Genomic DNA, 15,218 nt, shown 5'->3' on the forward strand with positions numbered 1-15,218 from the left:
ATATGACATACATTATTTTTTGTTAACTAGTAAATAGTAGCCTACAGCAAAGTATGCTTAAATAATTTCCTACTTAACATGTACATGGAATTGTATTTGGGGTTTTTTAACTATTTTTTTTCTAATCTTTACAGGAAAATGCCATGGGAACTATCTGATGTGTGGAGACATTTCACTGCAGCTAATGTAGAAGGAAAAGCTGTGTACATTTGCAAAAACTGTGCCAAATCATATGTGAAGAATGCAACAAAGATGCAGAATCATCTGGCCAAGTGCATAAAGTTCCCTCAGCGCTCACAACAAGCAACCTCTGACAAAAGTCCCTCTACTTCTATTCGAGGTGAAAATGATGAATCAGACACCTTATTGACAGCAACAGCTCATGGTCATCCTGGAATCAGAAGTTTTTTTGACTCCATGGAGGAACGTAGTCAGAAATGCCGATGAATGTCTTGCTCAAGCTGTGTATGCAACTGGTTCACCTCTGATGCTCACAGCCAATGTGTATTGGAAGAGATTTCTGAATGTTCCTCGCCCAGCATACAACCCTCCAACCAGACATGCTTTATCTACACATTTGCGGGATGCAGAGTTCAACAGAGTTCAAGTGAAGGTCAAGCAAATCATAGAGAAAGCAGACTTTATATTGCAATCATCTCTGATGGGTGGTCAAATGTTTGTGGGCAAGGAATAATTAACTACTAATTAATCATCCACCCCTCAACCAGTATTCTACAAGAGCACAGACACAAGGGACAACAGACACACCGGTCTCTACATTGTAGATGAGCTGAAGGCAGTCAATGACCTTGGACCACAGAAGGTATTTGCACTGGTGAAAGACAATGCTGCGAACATGAAGGCTGCTTGGTCTAAAGTGGAGGAGTCCTACCCTCACATCACACCCATTGGCTGTGCTGCACATGCATTAAATCTGATCCTCAAGGACATGATGGCACTGAAAATAATGGCTACACTCTACAAGAGAGCCAAGGAAATGGTTAGGTATGTGAAGGGTCATCAAGTTATATCAACAATCTATCTCACCAAGCAAAGTGAGAAGAATAAGAGCACCACATTGAAGCTGCCCAGCATCACTCGTTGGGGTGGTGTTGTCATCATGTTTGACAGTCTTCTGGAGGAGAAGAACCTCTCCAAGAAATGGCCATGTCACAGTCTGCCGATATGGACAGCCCCATCAAGAGAATCCTCCTGGATGATGTATTTTGGGAGAGAGTGGTAAGCAGCCTGAAACAACTGAAACCTATAGCAGTAGCCATTGCACGGAATGAGGGAAACAATGACATCCAGTCTAATGTTCAGACTCTGCTTGCAGATGTAAGGGAAGAAATCCGTACTGCCCTGCCGACTTCACTGTTGCTCCAAGCAACAAGAAACTACAGTTCTGAAATACATCAAAAAGCGTGAAGACTCCTGCCTGAAGCCCATACACGCCGCAGCGTACATGTTGGACCCTAAGTATGCTGGCAAGAGCAACCTGTCTGGTGCAGAGATCAACAAGGCCTATGGTGTCATCACTACCGTGTCTCGCCACCTTGGCCTGGGTGAGGGCAAGGTTCTTGGCAGTCTGGCGAAGTACACTTCCAAGCAAGGGCTTTGGGATGGAGATGCAATATGGCAGTCGTGCCAACATATCTCATCCGCCACCTGGTGGAAGGGACTTTGTGGATATGAGGCTCTTTCCCCTGTTGCCTCAATCATTCTCCAAATCCCACCAACATCAGCCACCTCAGAGCGCAACAGGTCCTTGCTTGGGAACACACACACCAAAGCACGCAACAGGCTGACCAATACAAGGATTGAAAAATCGGTGGCCATCTGGACAAATGTAAAGATTTTTGAGCCTGACAACAAGCCATCCTCAACAAGGTTGGAGAGTGACAGTGAAGATGAGGCCTCAGAGTCTGATGTTCAAGAGGTGGACATTGAGGAGGTCCAGGGAGAAGACAACCAAAGCTTTATAGTTTCTAGACTATAATTTTACAGATGCATATCGAAAAAGTTTTTGGGAGAGTCAACTCATTTAATTAAAGTTCAATTCGTAACTAAAGTTTTTTTTATTTCTATTGGAAGGATTTAATCATTTGCAATTATGTCTACTTATGATAAGGTAAAAGGTTTAGGTTTCTGTCTCCATATATGATAAATATATCCAATGCAAAAAAACATTACATTTAAATACTAATTAACATTAATTTGCTTACATTGTCTTTAATTCCCATATATTCCCGTTAATTCCCATGGAAAGTTACCACCTCTGAATATTCCCCAACATGTGCAACACTATAGTTGCAACATCCATTTTATGACTTGCATGTAATGATATGTACAGTTGAAGTTGGAAGTGTACATACACCTCAGCCAAATACATTTAAACTCAGTTTTTCACAATTCCTGACATTAAATCCTAGCAACAATTCCATGTCTTAGGTCAGTTAGGATCACCACTTTATTTTAAGAATGAGAAATGTCAGAATAATAGTAGAGAGAATGATTTATTTCAGCTTTTATTTCTTCCATCTCATTCCCAGTGGGTCAGAAGTTTACATGCTACCAAATACTAATAGAGTGTATTGTCCTTAAATTGTTTAACTTGGGTCAAATGTTTCTGGTAGCCTTCCACAAGCTTCCCATAATAAGTTGGGTGAATTTTGGCCCATTCCTCCTGACAGAGCTGGTGTAACAGTCAGGATTGAAGGCCTTCTTGCTTGCACACGCTTTTCAGTTCTGCCCACAAATGTTCTATAGGATTGAGGTCAGGGCTTTGTGACAGCCACTCCAATACCTGGACTTTGTTGTCCTTAAGCCATTTTGCAACAACATTTCGGAAGTATGCTTGGGGTCATTGTCCATTTGGAAGACCCATTTGCGACCAAGCTTTAACTTCCTGACTGATGTCTTGAGATGTTGCTTCAATATATCCACAAAATTGTATTTTCTCATGATGCCATCCCTTTTGTTAAGTGCACCAGTCCCTCCTGCAGCAAAGCACCCCCACAACATGATGCTGCCACCCCCATCTTCACAGCTGGGATGGTGTTCTTCGGCTTGCAAGCCTCCCCCTTTTCCCTCCAAACATAACGATGGTCATTATGGCCAAACAGTTCTCTTTTTCATCAGACCAGAGGACATTTCTCCAAAAAGTACGATCTTTGTCCCCATGTGCAGTTGCAAACTGTAGTCTGGCTTTTTTATGGCGGTTTTGGAGCACTGGCTTCTTCCTTGCTGAGCGGCCTTTCAGGTTATGTCGATAAAGGACTTGTTTTACTGTGGATATAGATACTTTTGTACCTGTTTCCTCCAGCATCGTCACAAGGTCCTTTGCTGTTGTTCTGGGATTGATTTTAATTTTTCTCACCAAAGTACGTTCATCTCTAGGAGACAGAACACGTCTCCTTCCTGAGCGGTATTACGGCTGCGTGGTCCCATGGTGTTTATACTTGCGTACTATTGTTTGTACAGATGAACGTGGTACCTTCAGGCGTTTGGAAATTGCTCCCAAAGGTGAACCAGACTTTTGGAGGCCTACAATTTTTTTGTGAGGTCTTGGCTGATTTCTTTTGATTTTCCCATGATGTCAAGGAAAGAGGCACCGAGTTTGAAGGTAGGCCTTGAAATACATCCACAGGTACACCTCCAACTGACTCAAATGATGCCAATTAGCCTATCAGAAGCTTCTAAAGCCATGACATCATTTTCTGGAATTTTCCAAGCTGTTTAAAGGCACAGTCAACTTAGTGTATGTAAACTTCTGACCCACTGGAATTGTGATACAGTGAATTGTAAGTGAAATAATCTGTCTGTAAACAATTGTTGGAAAGATTACTTGTGTCATGCACAAAGTATATGTCCTAACAGACTTGCCAAAACTATAGTTTATTAACAAGAAATTTGTGGAGTGGTTGAAAAACCAAGTTTCCATGACTCTAACCTAAGTGTATGTAAACTTCCAATTTAACTGTACAAACTGATTCTTCAAGAATATGTAACTTATAACTCATTCATGAGCCTTAGTTCAACTGTCGTACCCTATCAGAACCCAAAATATAAGTTTATAATTTTGATATCATGGATGGTCAGTCCTTGCATCCTGCACAGTCTATTCATCTGAGAATGGTTACATTTCTCCAGGCCGATCCCTCAGCTTCTTACCAAAACAGAGGTGGGGTGACCAGTTTTCAATGAAGGATTCTGGCTTTAAAACAAGAGCTGAAGGTTCCAAGCTGAAGGAGCACAAAGAATTCCTTGAAGACTGAAAAATAGTTGTCCCCGTCACATGAAATCTGACCATCAGTCAGTCTGGTTTCACTTCCCTCTGTTACCACAGCCCCTGTGACCCATGGCAGTGACTAAGGGATTAGGCAGTGATTCATTTGTGAAGGTGCCGGAACAAAAAGTGAGCCGAGAAGGAGGGGGGGGGTTGACCTGGGGGGCTCTTAGGTACCGGAATGCATGACAATAATAAATCAAATCTAAAATCCCCTTTATACAAAGCATTGCATACATAGATCATTGAAAGTGAATCTCATTCTACTCGTACGAAAGACAGATCTCGCTCTCTCACACAATGGCCACACGTTGCTCTAGAGGCTACGATGTTACACAAACCATAAATCCGGGCCGGCCCAAAACAAATAAATTCTTAGAATATCACGCACATTTTCACATTAAGTTGTTTAGGGGGCAGGAGAATTACAGGATAGGGTGATTTATTTACCTCTGATTTTGTAAAAAAATTAATTACATTGCAAACAGTGGAAACAGTTAGGGGTAAGGAGTCACTAGGGTTAAGGGTAAGAGGTCACTGGGGTTAGGGGTAAGAGGTCACTGGGGTTAGAGAATGCATGTTTCAGCTCTGTCAGCGGCACAGCCCCCTCCACAGTGAGGAGTTACTAATGTTAGCAAGGGGTCAGGGTTTAGTGAGGGGTTAGGGTTGAGTGAGTGAGTGAATGAGTGGGTTAGGGTTGAGTGAGTGAGTGAGTGAGTGAGTGAGTGAGTGAGTGAGTGGTTATGGTTTAGTGAGTGAGTGAGGGGTTAGGGTTTAGTGAGTGAGTGAGGGGTTAGGGTTTAGTGAGTGAGTGAGTGAGGGGTTAGGGTTTAGTGAGTGAGTGAGGGGTTAGGGTTTAGTGAGTGGTTAGGGTTTAGTGAGTGAGTGAGTGAGTGAGTGAGTGAGGAGTGAGTGAGTGAGTGAGTGAGTGAGTGAGTGAGTGAGTGAGTGAAGGGTTAGGGTTCAGTGAGTGAGTGAGTGATTGAAGGGCTAGGGTTTAGTGAGTGAGTGAGGGTTAAGGTTTAGTGAGTGAGTGAGGGTTAAGGTTTAGTGAGTGAGTGAGGGTTAGGGTTTAGTGAGTGAGTGAGTGAGTGGTTAGGGTTTAGTGAGTGAGTGGTTAGGGTTTAGTGAGTGAGTGGTTAGGGTTTAGTGAGTGAGTGGTTAGGGTTTAGTGAGTGAGTGAGTGAGTGAGGGGTTAGGGTTTAGTGAGTGAGTGGTTAAGGGTTTAGTGAGTGAGTGAGGGTTAGGGTTTAGTGAGTGAGTGGTTAAGGGTTTAGTGAGTGAGTGAGGGTTAGGGTTTAGTGAGTGAGTGAGTGGTTAGGGTTTAGTGAGTGAATGGTTAGGGTTTAGTGAGTGAGTGAGTGAGTGAGTGAGTGAGTGAGTGGTTAGGGTTTAGTGAGTGAGTGGTTAGGGTTTAGTGAGTGAGTGAGGGGTTAAGGTTTATTTATTGAGGAATTAACATCGCACATTAAAGCTCTCCTCTGAGAAAGTGAGTTGATATCCCAGAGAGAGGGGAGGGAGCTGGGCTGGGGGGGGGGGGGGGGGGCTGTATACTGATGATGTATACTGGGCTTAATGCTCATGCTTCTCCCATAAACTGTGGACTGTTAAAGCTTTCTAGGGTGACCCCAGGCTGATGCAGGCCGCGTGTGCGGAGGAGCAGCTCTGATGGATTGGCGCATCCCTGTCACTAAGCTTTGATTAAGCCAGATGAATGAAGATTTAGCTGTGAGAGGAACACATCTCAGTGAGGATCTATATTACACTAACACCAGCTACACCACAACAACAATCTCCCTTCAGTCTGCCTGGAAACTGTTGGGTTGTATTCAGTCAGGCACCGGCACACTGTAGCAGGGTTGTCCCCCGGCACGGTGGTGAAGGCCTGGAGGCACCCAAGTCTCTCTGCTACCCCACAGCAAGTGGTACTGATGCACCAAGTCTGGAACCAACAGGACCCTGAACAGCTTCTACTTCCAAGCCATAAGACTGATAAAATAGTTATTTAAAATGTTCACCGATAGCGACTATCTGCATTGACCCTTTTTGCACTAACTCTCTTGACTCATCACATACACTGCTGCTACTATTTATTATCTATCCTGTTGCCTGGTCACTTTATCCCTACCTATATGTACATACTGCATCTACCTCCATTACCTCTTACACCTGCACATCGGCTCAGGACAGATAGTCTACCACCTGTTGTTTACAAAGCACGTGACAAATAAAAATGGGATTTGATTATATGGCTCCGGAGTTCGACCCAGGTCATTGAAACAGTGACTTGTTAAGAGGGTTTGAGAAAGAGAAAAGGCACCCACCGCCTGTAAGAGGGTTGTGATATCTGGCACAACACCATGCTCTCCCTCTTCCATAACACCCCAGGCTAACTGGAGACAATGCGCCAGTCGACCATAGCCTTACCTTACCTAGAGAGGTCATATATAGACCTGCTAGGAATCAGAGTGTTACATATTAGCAGTTACTGAGTACAAGCAGATACAGTGGAGGTATTAGATACAATCTCACAGCAGAGAGATTGTTACATAGGAGAGGGACTTTATCAGCAGATATAACTAGATTAGATGAGGCCCACCACACTAGGGATATAATGGTACAGTGGGCCCACGGTTCAGTACGCATCACGGTTTGTGGGCCACGGTACAGTTTCGGTATCTTTATATTTAAGAAAAGTGTGCGCATGTATGCCTCTCATACAGGGGAGGAGTTAACCCGTAGCTCTTCATCTCCCGATCCAGTACACAGTGAGCCGTCACAGAGAGGTAGCTTCGAGTACACAGTGAGCCGTCACAGAGAGGTAGCTTCGAGTACACATTGAACCGTCACAGAGAGGTAGCTTCGAGTACAGAGTGAACCGTCACAGAGAGGTAGCTTCGAGTACAGAGTGAACCGTCACAGAGAGGTAGCTTCGAGTACACAGTGAACCGTCACAGAGAGGTAGCTTCGAGTACACAGTGAACCGTCACAGAGAGGTAGCTTCGAGTACACAGTGAACTGTCACAGAGAGGTAGCTTCGAGTACACAGTGAACCGTCACAGAGAGGTAGCTTCGAGTACACATTGAACCGTCACAGAGAGGTAGCTTCGAGTACAGAGTGAACCGTCACAGAGAGGTAGCTTCGAGTACAGAGTGAACCGTCACAGAGAGGTAGCTTCGAGTACACAGTGAACCGTCACAGAGAGGTAGCTTTGAGTACACAGTGAACCGTCACAGAGAGGTAGCTTTGAGTTGCTCTGGAGGTCCAACTGTCAGTGGAGAGAGCTAGATAGGGTGTCTGTGTCAATTCCTTTTCAATTTCTCTCCGTGATGTTTCATAAGAGTTTGGGAATTACTTCGCTACTGAAATGTGTATGGGAGGGGACATTGTAACGTGGCAACAAAAAACAAATGAATGGGGTGTCGAAATCCCGAATCAGTTGCCACCGAATAGGGCTGCAAATCTTTGGCTATGAATACTCCCACTGCTTTCATTTGTCGCTGGCAACAGCGAGAGCGTGTTTTCGCTAACGAGTGGACTCTCCTTGCTCCAGCTTCACCTGCAAGGGATACGGCCCGGTGGGAGGTTTCCAACAGGTGATAATGCTTATTGCTAATAGCATACCTGATTTAAAACAAATAACTGTACCAATTTGTTATAGGGCTCATTTCTGGAGGTGGATATCATATTTTAGATAGTGTCAGTGTAGCCGATGTGAAATTGCTAGCTAGTTAGCGGTGGTGCGCGCTAAATAGCGTTTCAATCAGTGACGTCACTTGCTCTGAGACCTTGAAGTAGTAGTTCCCCTTGCTCTGCAAGGGCCGCGGCTTTTGTGGAGCGATGGGTAACGATACTTCGAGGGTGACTGTTGACGTGTGCAGAGCATCCCTGGTTCGCGCCCAGGTCGGGGCGAGGGGACGAACGTGAAGTCTATACTGTTACATCAGCATAATTTTATTTTCATTCAATTTGGAGTAGAAAGACACCAGAAGTGAGATTCTCAGTCCTTCTACATAACTCCCCACCCCCTATGACCTTTGCCCCTCACTGCTACACATTCTTCCAGAGGAATCACTGCTGATATGACCCTCATCTTTCATATCGGCAAGAAATAATATATATATATATATATATATATTTTTTTTTTTAAATACACACACTTACTGTAGCTGTTTTGAACAGATCCATACTCTGTGTGCCTCCAGTTGATTTACTACATACACTTCCTCCACAGTTATGCTTACACAGAGAAGTTCAGAGCACGCTAGACAGCTAATTAACACAGGTGGCCACCTCTGTCTTCCGTTGTGGGAACACTAAACCCTACTCCTATAAAAAGGTGTGTAGTAATTAAACTTGTTTTCTTTTTTCCCTTATGTTTTAAAGATCTCCTCCTATGTTTCCAAAACCGTACAGCAAGAGATGTGTTTTAATGTTCAGAACGAGTGTCAGGATCCCCCCGGACTATAGTCCAATAGCGCTGAAGGTAGTTGGTGATGAGGTCAGTGACACACTTTGCTTCTTGAAAGTCCAATATCTTCAAAACTTGACTGCTGACATGCAAAACATTTCGGGACTGTATCAACAGTGGACTAACGATGAAAAAAAACATCCCTAAATATAGTTTGAGTGGAGTTCCCCTTTAACTAGTTAACTAGCAGGCGAAGATATGTTGCCAGGAGGCAAATAGGGCAACATACATCGATGTTGCTAGCCAACTAACTATTTTGGGACGCGCCCATTCCATTCTCACCTGAGTTAAAGATATTCTCTTGCAACGTCGTTTACAACTCATGTGATCGCATAACGTCGGTTATTTAACCTAGCCAACAAGCTAATTCCAGCACAGTGTTGTCACTAAGGATAACTTCAGCTCATCGTATTAGCTGTCTAATCCTGGACTGACAAACACCGAGTTAGCAAAGAGGCTTTTTCAAAACAGACAAGTCTGTCTGTGCTCGTCTTCCTGTTTACCTGTGATCCGATGCTAAACGGTTAGCTAGCTATGTGGCTATCTAGCTGTCACCTGCCCAGGGGCAGTAAACAAACTATAGACACGCCTTTGAGCGAGTATGAACTTACCTCTGCAAACATAGTTTACAATGTTGTGGGTGTCGAGGCTTGTGCTAATCCCGCCACATTGCACGAGGCGTAACTATATGTTTTAAAAACGGTTGTATCGCCACTCTCCGTAGTCTCTTCGGAGAGTCGCCATGTTGCAGCTTTATACGTCTCAGGCACCCCGTTTCTCGACCTCGCTCTCTGATTGGTTGATTTTTTTAATGACGCATCCAACACACCAGTGTATTACTTTTTAAACTGCAGCTGAGCCCAAAAAAACTTTCTCTGAAACACTCAAACACATAGTCGACATTTATGATGTTGAATTAAATGTGCAACGTTATCTTCGATTGTTGCTACTGTTGTGCAGATAGCTTGCCCTACAAAGTTATTGCTTGATGGACTGCTGGTGTTAGACCAGGTCTCTCTTGAAAAAATGATTTTATCTGATTAAAACCTGTATAAATAAAGGTTAAATACAAATGTTTAATGCATTTCAAGAAATAGAGTAAATAAATAAAATATTTACTAAATAAACTAAAGTTTAAAAAATCGAATCAATCAAAAAGTATCACATACATTTACATAACAATAACGAGGATTTATACAGGGTGTTACAGTACAGAGTCAATGTGGAGGCTATATACAGGGTGTTACAGTACAGAGTCAATGTGGAGGCTATATACAGGGTGTTACAGTACAGAGTCAATGTGGAGGCTATATACAGGGTGTTACAGTACAGAGTCAATGTGGAGGCTATATACAGGGTGTTACAGTACAGAGTCAATGTGGAGGCTCTATACAGGGTGTTACAGTACAGAGTCAATGTGGAGGCTATATACAGGGGGTACTAGTACAGAGTCAATGTGGAGGCTCTATACAGGGTGTTACAGTACAGAGTCAATGTGGAGGCTCTATACAGGGTGTTACAGTACAGAGTCAATGTGGAGGCTCTATACAGGGTGTTACAGTACAGAGTCAATGTGGAGGCTCTATACAGGGTGTTACAGTACAGAGTCAATGTGGAGGCTATATATAGGGGGTACTAGTACAGAGTCAATGTGGAGGCTCTATACAGGGTGTTACGGTACAGAGTCAATGTGGAGGCTCTATACAGGGTGTTACAGTACAGAGTCAATGTGGAGGCTATATACAGGGTGTTACAGTACAGAGTCAATGTGGAGGCTATATACAGGGGGTACTAGTACAGAGTCAATGTGGAGGCTCTATACAGGGGGTACTAGTACAGAGTCAATGTGGAGACTATATACAGGGTGTTACAGTACAGAGTCAATGTGGAGGCTCTATACAGGGTGTTACAGTACAGAGTCAATGTGGAGGCTATATACAGGGGGTACTAGTACAGAGTCAATGTGGAGGCTCTATACAGGGGGTACTAGTACAGAGTCAATGTGGAGGCTATATACAGGGTGTTACAGTACAGAGTCAATGTGGAGGCTCTATACAGGGTGTTACAGTACAGAGTCAATGTGGAGGCTATATACAGGGTGTTACGGTACAGAGTCAATGTGGAGGCCATATACACGGGGTACCAGTACAGAGTCAATGTGGAGGCTCTATACAGGGTGTTACAGTACAGAGTCAATGTGGAGGCTCTATACAGGGTGTTACAGTACAGAGTCAATGTGGAGGCTATATACAGGGTGTTACGGTACAGAGTCAATGTGGAGGCCATATACACGGGGTACCAGTACAGAGTCAATGTGGAGGCCATATACACGGGGTACCAGTACAGAGTCAATGTGGAGGCCATATACACGGGGTACCAGTACAGAATCAATGTGGGGGCCATATAGACGGGGTACCAGTACAGAGTCAATGTGGAGGCTATATACACGGGGTACCAGTACAGAGTCAATGTGGAGGCCATATACACGGGGTACCAGTACAGAGTCAATGTGGGGGCCATATACAGGGTGTACCAGTACCGTGTCAATGTGGAGGCTATATACAGGGTGTTACGGTACAGAGTCAATGTGGTGGCTAATATACAGTGGGTACCGGTACCGCGTCAATGTGTGGGGCTAAAGGTTAGTTTAGGTCATTTGTAAAGTGACTATACATAGATAATAAACAGAGAGTAGCAGCAGTGTCAAAACAAAAGGGGGGGTCAATGTAAATAGTCCGGTGGCCATCTGATTAACTGTTCAGCAGTCTTATGGCTTGGGGGTAGAAGCTGTTAAGGAGCCTTCTGGACCTTGGCACTCCGGTACTGCTTGCCGTGCAATAGTAGAGAGAACAGTCTATGACTTGGGTGACTGGAGTCTCTGACATTTTTTTTGTCACACAACTATTGCACTAAAGGTGAGCAAAAGAGAAGGAATGCTTTCTGTTATCCATTGTTCTTAGCAGTTAATAGTTACTGTATTTTTATACAGTGTTATTCTTTCTTCTTGCAACATGAAATCACAGGGCCTCGACTCCTCAACCTTTGGACTGAAGAGTTTAGCACTGCAGTTCAACAAAAATCTTAAAGATGTTGATGTCATCATTCTGCAGGAGACATGGTATAAGGTAGACATTGTCACTCACTGTCCCACAGGCTACAGAGGTAATCACGCTATCAAAGAAACACAGCTCTGTCAATAGAAGGAGAGACTCTGGAGAATTGATCATTTGGTACAAATCCGAACTACAAAATCGAATTGATCCCCTCAAAATCGGTAAATATCGTAAAAATAACTTTTACTGACAGAAAAATATGTGTTGCTTTGCACAATATACAGTGCATTCGGAAAGTATTCAGACCTCTTGACATGTTCCATATTTTGCTACGTTACAGCCTTATTCTAAAATTGATTAAATAAAACATTTTCCTCATCAATCTACACACAATACTCCATAATGACAAAGCGAAAACAGGTTTTTAGAGATTTTAGCAAATTTATATGAAAAGAAAAATCAGAAATAACTTACTTGCATACAGTACCAGTCAAAAGTTTGGAAAAACTTTTTTATTTTACTATTTTCTATTGTATAATAATAATAGTGAAGACATAATATTCAATTGATTGGATATGATTTAAAAGGAACACACCTGTCTACATAAAGTCCCACAGTTGATAGTGCAGGTCAGAGAAAAGGCCAAACCATGAGGTCTATGAATTGCCCGTAGAGCTCCGAGACAGGATTGTGTTCCGAGACAGAGCTCCAGAGTTCCTCTGTCGAGATGGGAGAATCTTCCAGAAGGACAACCATCTCTGCAGCACTCCACCAATCAGGCCTTTATGGTAGAGTGGCCTGACGGAAGCCACTCCTCAGTAAAAGGTACATAACAGCCCTCTTGGAGTTTGCCAGAAGGCACCTAAAGGACTCTCAGACCATGAGAAATGAATGCCAAGCATCACGTCTGGAGGAAACCTGGCACCATCCCTATGGTGAAGTATGGCGGTGGCAACATCATGCTGTGGGGATGTTTTTCAGCTGCAGGGACTGGGAGACTAGTCAGGATCGAGGGAAAGATGAACGGAGCAAAGTACAGAGAGATTGAAGGTTCACCTTCCAACAGGACAACGACCCTAAGCACACAGCCAAGACAATCCAGGAGTGGCTTTGGGACACGTCTCTGAATGTCCTTGAGTGTCCCAGCCAGAGCTCATACTTGAACTCGATCTAACATCTCCCCATCCAACCTAACAGAGCATGAGAAGATCTGCAGAGTAGAATTTGAGAAACTCCCCAGATACAGGTGTGCCAAGCTTGTAGCTTCATACCCAAGAAGACTTGAGGCTGTAATCACTGTTAAAGGTGCCTCAGCAAAGTACTGAGTAAAGGGTCTGAATACTTATGTACATGTGATATTTATGCCTTCAGACGAACCATCAAACAGGCAAAGTGTCAATACAGGACTAAGATCGAATCGTACTACACCGGCTCCGACGATCGTCGGATGTGGCAGGGCTTAAAAACTATTACTGTAAACAAAGGGAATCACAGCCGAGAGCTGCCCAGTGACACAAGTCTACCAGACGAACTAAATATGCTCGCTTCGTGGCAAGTAACACTGAAACATGCATGAGAGCATCAACTGTTCCGGACGACTGTTTGATCACGCTCTCCGCAGCAGATGTGGGTAAGACCAACTGCGAAGTGTCTTCACTGACATTTTCAACCTCTCCCTGTCTCAGTCTGTAATAACAACATGTTTCAAGCAGACCACCATATTCCCTTTGCCCAAGAACACTAAGGTAATCTGCCTAAATTACTACCTACACGTAGCACTCACATCTGTAGCCATGAAATACTTTGAAAGGCTGGTCATGGCTCACATCAACACCATTATCCCAAAAACCCTAGACCCACTCCAATTTACATACCGCACCAACAGATCCACAGATGATGCTATCTCTATTGCAGTCCACACTGTCCTTTCACACCTGGACAAAAGGAACACCTACGTGAGAATGCAGTTCAGCGTTCAACACTATAGTGCCCTCTAAGCTCATCACTGAGCTAAGGACCCTGGGACTAAACACCTCCCTCTGCAACTGGATCCTGTACTTCCTGACAAGCTGCCCCCAGGTGGTAAGGGTAGGTAACAACACATCCGCCAGGCTGATCCTCAATACAGGGGCCCCTCATGGGTGCGTGCTCAGTCCCCTCCTGTACTCCCTGTACACTCATGACTGCATGGCCAGGCACGACTCCAACACCATCATTAAGTTTGCTGATGACACAACAGTGGTAGCCACCTGATCACCGACAAAGATGAAACAGCCTATAGGGAGGAGGTCAGAGACCTGACCGTGTGATCAACAACCTCTCTCTGAATGTAATCAAGACATAGGAGATGATTGTGGACTACAGGAAAAGGAGGACCGAGTATGCCCCCATTCTCATCGATGGGGCTGCAGGGGAGCAGATTGAGAGCTTCAAGTTCCTTGGTGTCCACATCACCAACAAACTAACATGGTCCAAGCGCACCAAGACAGTCGTGAAGAGGGCACGACAAAACCTATTCCCCCTCAGGAGACTGAAAAGATTTGGCATGGGTCCTCAGATCCTCAAAAGGTTTTACAGCTGCACCATCGAGAGCATCCTGACGGGTTGCATCAATGCCTGGTATAGCAACTGCTCAGCCTATGACCACAAGGTACTACAGAGTGTAGTGCGTACGGCCCAGTACTTCACCCGGGCCAAGCTTCCAAACATCCAGGACCTCTATACCAGGCACTGTCTGAATGCCCTAAAAATGGCCAAAGACTCCAGCCACCCTAGTCATAGAGACTGTTCTCTCTGCTACCGCACGGCAAGCGGTACCAGAGCGTCACAAGTCTAGGTCCAAAAGGCTTCTTAACAGCTTCTACCCCCAAGCCATAAGACTCCTGAACACCTAATCAAATGGCTACCCAGACTATTTGCATTGCCCCCCCCCCCCCACCCCCCTTCTATGCTGCTGTTACTCTTTGTTGTTATCATCTATGCCTAGTCACTTTAATAACTCTACCTACATGTACATATTACCTCATTTACCTCCACATCGGTGCTCCCACACATTGGAAGAAGGCCCTAATCAGACAAACAGATGTGCATCTGCTAAAACTGCTTAATATCACTGTTCATTGATTTAACTTTTTTTTATATATATATATATATATTTATCTACACAGATTGCTCCCATACAGGTAAACCCTGTATTGTTAATGTTATTTACTGCTGCTCTTTAATTATTTGTTACTCTTATTTCTTACATTATTTTTTATATTTCTTTCTTGTAATAAAAAAAAAAAGTTGGTATTTTCTTAAAACTGCATTGGTGGTTAAGGGCTTGTAAGTTAGCATTTCACTTTAAAGTCCACACCTGTTGTATTGTGCATGTGGCAAATAAAATTAGATTTGATTTCAGTT

General features: G+C 43.9%; 1 protein-coding gene across 2 annotated transcripts in view; it reads right to left on the reverse strand.

Moving 5' to 3' along the window:
- The window catches only part of LOC115131243 (sorting nexin-13-like), a 95,654-nt gene that overhangs the window by 65,862 nt on the left and 14,574 nt on the right, over nt 1-15,218 (reverse strand). Inside the window, exon 1 of one of the 2 annotated variants that reach the window (XM_065020233.1) lies at nt 9,372-9,534. The exons of the other annotated variant lie outside the window; for it this stretch is intronic. Within the exon in view, the coding sequence (XP_064876305.1) occupies nt 9,372-9,383 (12 nt within the window). The 5' untranslated portion in view covers nt 9,384-9,534. Of the gene's footprint in view, nt 1-9,371; nt 9,535-15,218 lie in introns of those variants that run through there. 2 annotated transcript variants of the gene reach the window in all.

This window comes from Oncorhynchus nerka, linkage group LG7 (genome assembly GCF_034236695.1).
Source record: "Oncorhynchus nerka isolate Pitt River linkage group LG7, Oner_Uvic_2.0, whole genome shotgun sequence".
NCBI lineage: Eukaryota > Metazoa > Chordata > Actinopteri > Salmoniformes > Salmonidae > Oncorhynchus > Oncorhynchus nerka.